The sequence below is a fragment of the Protobothrops mucrosquamatus genome, unplaced genomic scaffold (genome assembly GCF_001527695.2).
Source record: "Protobothrops mucrosquamatus isolate PMUCROS unplaced genomic scaffold, P.Mucros_1.0 scaffold12, whole genome shotgun sequence".
Classification (NCBI taxonomy): Eukaryota; Metazoa; Chordata; class Lepidosauria; order Squamata; family Viperidae; genus Protobothrops; species Protobothrops mucrosquamatus.
In genome coordinates, this window is record NW_015386399.1 from 2,579,355 (window position 1) to 2,584,335 (window position 4,981).

At 47.3% G+C, this 4,981-nt stretch overlaps 1 protein-coding gene across 1 annotated transcript in view; it reads right to left on the reverse strand.

Moving 5' to 3' along the window:
- Nucleotides 1-3,273, reverse strand: part of JAZF1 (JAZF zinc finger 1) — a 118,480-nt gene extending 115,207 nt beyond the window's left edge. The window contains exon 1 of the mRNA XM_015810597.1: nt 3,159-3,273. Coding sequence (XP_015666083.1) covers nt 3,159-3,273 — 115 coding nt within the window. The remainder of the gene's footprint in view (nt 1-3,158) is intronic.
- Between the last annotated feature and the right edge of the window lie 1,708 nt (nt 3,274-4,981).

A 4,981-nucleotide genomic window follows, 5' to 3' on the forward strand; every position in this document is an offset into this window, starting at 1 on the left:
TATAATATAAATATATAAAAATATAAATATATATATAATATAAAATTAAATTAATATATAAATATAAAAAAATACATTCAGATATAAACACATTATACCATCTTCCTGAAATGGACACCTTTAACTTCCTGGCCCAAATGGCCATAAAAAAACCCTCGCTTTTTAACTTCTGAAGGGTAGCAGGATCAGGATCAAACAAATCTTGAGCAGTGGGGAGATCATTCCAAAGTGCAGTGATCTCCCCAGACCTAGGTGATAGGTCCAGCCCAGAGGTAGGCAACCTTCTCAGGAATTCTGGGAATTGAAGTCCATGAGTCATAAAAGAGCCAAGGTTGCCTACCCCTGGACTCCAGCCAAATGACTTGGTGCACAGACAGGCCCGCAAGCCGATGTGGGAAAGTATATGGAATGGGAGGTCTAATGGGAGACAGACAATCCTGCAAATAACCTGGCCCTGTAGGACTTTATGGATGATAAACAACACATTAAATTGCATGTGAAAGCCATTACAAAGCAATGGCGATATACGGATATACTGTAATATTCCCTTCAGCATGAACTTTCTCACCAGTAAAATGGCCTAGTTAAAGGATAGAGTATCTGGAAAAAGTGGTAAGTTAAAACTGTCACATTTTTCTTCTAGCAAAGAGTCAAGATTGTGTAAGTATATCTATAATACATAAACCTATTGAGCCAAAATTCTTATTAGTGAATGGGAAGGAAATAGGTACAGCATCAGAATTGACTGTACTTGTCATTGGCCAAGTGGACTCCAGTCACTACGAATACTGCTGTAATTCATACTCCCTACCAGACTACACCAAGATCTTCCCTTTTTCCCCCCAGAGCCAGATTGGCAAGCCACAGCAAGATCCAATGCAGCCCTTAGATCACTTGATCATTTTCTCTTGATTCAATGGGGATGTTGTAGCAATTATTGTTGCTTGTGTCCCGATGGGCTGAAAAGTAAAGGTAATACACAATTGAACAGTTCCTCCCTGTCACTGCATTGGATTAGTAAGGATGAAAAAATCAGCTGCTATTAATGACAGAATGATAGTAACTCTAGATGGTGGAGTGGCTCTAGTAAGTAGTGGGCTCTTTGCCAGGATGTTGACCTTGATCTTGATAAGTAACAGATACAGGACTGAATCCCATCAACTATGAAACAAAACATATTGTATCATAAATATTAAAATATGGGAACTTTGGAATTTGCTCTAACTCCTGAATGGTCTAAGCATGCAGCTCCTAATTATTCACCAGAAAGTCCTGTGAAATCAGTAAGATTCCTTGAAGCTGTCATTCTGATTTCCTGAATACCCTGCTGGCAAAATGCCTGTTTACTTTTCATTGGTTTCACAACAAATTTGAGTTTTTAAAAGTGAGTGCTTAGTTTTTAAGTCCAAGACTGGAATTTACTTTAGATAGACTTTTCACTTTATTCTCTTTCTACCCTCTATTTAGGCCTCTGAGAGTCATAAAATAGAACAGCATGTCCATTACAGGACAGCATAATGTGGCATTTGGTTACATTTTTACTGAATTACTACAGCTTGCATGATCAAGATATGAAGTCAAAGCAGAACAAGTACTTTTAAAATGACAAATCTTTATTTTGCAGCAGTTATATAACTTCATTCCTATATGTGCCCCCCACCCCAATAATTTGCAGGCTGTAACATAGTTTAGGAAGCAGGAAAGTATTCTAAATAATTGCAAGCCTCCTGTACAAGACCTCCATTGTTCCCTGCTGTAATTAAGGGAGTTATCACATTTTCTTTTACCTGTTGGTCTTATTTTTAGGGCACTAGCGGACTATAACCTGAAATCATTTTGGAATCATTCTCCAAAATTCTTGTTTCATTCACTTGTGGCATTTAGATAAAGAAGCACCAGTTTTGTGGGGTTTCCTTCTGAACTTTATTAACGCCTGTTTGAAAACAGATTGGGAAACTAAAAGCCAACGCCCTAAAAAGCGAACACCGTTCCGATTTCCCATCAGCAAGTTCACTCTGGCCGCTTGAATTTCATAGTGGACACCATTCTCTGGCCTTTTTTTTACAGAACATAACTGGGGGGGGGGGTCGGAGAGGGAGGGACACTTGGAATTCCCGAAGCATTTGCTTGGCACCAGAGAAAAAAAAAGGGGGAGGGAGACGACTATCCTACAGGTGACGATCACATTCTGGCCATTCCGCAGCCTGCAGGTCTTGGCTTCGAGGCCCAGCTCGATTCCCACTGGAAACAACCAGGAACCAGGCGAGGCGGAGTTAACCGCAACTTCGCCTGTGCACATCCCACACCCTTGCCGCTTCGCGTGTCCCGCACGGCCGCGCTGACACTGCGCCAGCCGGCAGCTTTACAGGCAACTCCTTCCGCACCGCCGCCACCCTGCAGCAGCCTCTTAACCTCCCCGCCTTCTGCCGCCGCCGGCGCCCTCCAAGCGACGTCCGTCCGGCCTGCTTGGCTTGACAAGGCGCCTTCTCAAACAGACCCCTCCGGTGCACGGCGCAGTCAGTCTGGGGCTGATCTGCAGTAAGGGGTCGAGGGCTAGCGCTCGCCATCCTAGCCTCCACACCTAGCAACAGCTTTGACAGGACGCAACCGCCGCCGCAGCTACAGCGGGAGGAGGAGGAAGCGGAATGGCCGCCTCGGCGGCGGCTGCTCCCTCCCCACAGTCCTGACAGCCAGAGCCGGGGCGGAAGCAGCAGGCGGCGTGCTGGACTCGTCCTCCACCTCCTCCGGGTCTCGGCGCTCTACCGCTGCCAATGCAAACTCAGTCGTCTTTGCGGTTGCATATGCGCCTTGCAGCCACCCGGCCATGTACCTCCGGCAGCTACTCGCCGCCGCCTTCCGTCATCCTCCCCACCCTCCAACACACCCACCCGCCCTCGTGCCTGCTCGCCTGCCATCCAGCCCGGCACCCCTTTCCCCGTCAAGCCTCTACCCTCATTCATCCCACGCTCGATCCCGGCTGCAGTCCCGCCCGCTCCCTTGACCCCACGCCCCTCCTTTCCCGCTCCGCACTCCATGCTGCTGCCGCCCAATCCTCCGCCCTAGCGCGGCTGGGGAGGGGGATCCCTTTCCGCCACCCCACCCCCGCCGGCTGCCTCCCCCCCCCGATGCCCACGCGTCACCCGGCTGCACTGGCTTACCGATATGGTTGTCCTCGATGTGCTCGATGAGCTCCACCAGGGTTGGAAAGTGAAGTCCGCAGCCCCCGAAGCGGCAGGTATTGGAGAAGAAGGAGGCGGCGGCGATGCCTGTCATGGTGTTGCATGGAGATTCCTCCCGCCTCCGCTTTGCGGTGCCTACTCTGCCAGGGCCGCCGGCGGGAACGGGAGAGCCAGCGAGAGGAGATGGAGAGCGATCGGGCGAGAGAGGCTGGGGGTTGGGAGGAAGAAGAGTAGGAGGTGGCGGCTGCAGCGTCGGGAGCGGCGGAGGGGAGGGACGGGCTGCTGGGTGGGGGGAGATGAGGCAGGCGCAGCTGGGAGGAGGGATCATTGCCGCACTCAAACAGCTGGGCAACCCCAGCCGTCGCTGCCTGCCTCCGCAGCGGGAGCCTAAGACCCGGGCCACGTTGGGCAGCAACTGCTGTCGGCGACGAGCGGCCAGCAGTTTTATGCTGGGCGGCAGCGTGGGCGCGGAGGGGAGGGGAACACAACAGTTGGGGGTGTGTCTGAGCCTATTCCTCAGTAACTTCTTAAGTTTTTTTTCCCCCCACACGCGATAGAAAGATGTCTGCAGGAAAGAGCCCAGCGTCCCTCTTCAAGAATGAAAGTTGAATAGCTGGAGCTGGGACTGAGACTCAACACAGTCAGATCCTGGGTTCCAGTGCTGAGGCCTGCTTGGGGTACAACATTTGCTCCCCTTCCCCCATATATATCATCAGACCCTACATATAGAACATTTAGGATATAAAGTTATTAAGGTAGTTTTCCAGAGGGGAAAAAAAGATTGTTACAGTTTTTACCTTATACAGCTTCACAGCATTTATGTTTCAAATCTTCCTTGCACTGGGGGAAGAATTTATATAAGTGGCCCAACACTAAATTTAATAGCTTTGAGATATGAATCCAGTCCCAATTATGTCAGTATGCACGATTCATCTCTTATTTCAAATAACATAGATTCATATTCTTCCATGTACACAGTACATTTTACAATGACATTTTACAACCTGCTTTTTGTTAGTGGCCAAAAAAGAAATATAAGATATTTACACCAGTTAAACAGCATTTTGCAATCTATCCAGACTAAGTTTACATTACATTAAATCACAATGTGGTTTGGATTTAGTTTAGCTTATTGCCTGAAGTTAATAATGGTTTGTAAATTGCTTTGTAAATCATGGTTTGTAAATTAGGATTGGGATTTATGTGTTGTAAGAACTTGCCAGGTGTTCAAACTCAAGAAGGGTATTCTTTAATTATTAAAATTATTATTTTTAAAATAATTTTAAATAGTGCATGTACAGATCCATATGTAGTGTAGATCGGGGTCCCCAACCCCCGGTCCGGGACTAGTACCAGGCTGAGGCATGCCAGCAACCGGGCTGCACAAACAAGCAAAGCCCCATCCCCAAGATGCAGGCAGTACACGAAACCATGCCTCCTCCAGTCTGCGGAAAAACTCTCTACACCTAACTGGTCCCCAGTGCCCAAAAGGTTGGGGACCTCTGGTGTAGATGGCATAACATATTGTGTATTTTATGTACTGTATATACATAAATATGGCACTTTGTTAATTTGGGCTTGTCCAGTGTTGCAATTTGATTCACCTATATTTTAGTAATACTAATAATACAAGGCTTTGGATGTGTTTAATAAATAAAAATCATGGTGCTATAATTTGTTTGCTTGGTAGTATCCGACCTTTCCTTCAAGCATTCAAGCCAGCACATTATATATAGCTTCTCTCTGAGTTTTTCCCAAGTCCAACAATTCTGTGGAAGGAAGTTGGCTAAGAAAGTATAACT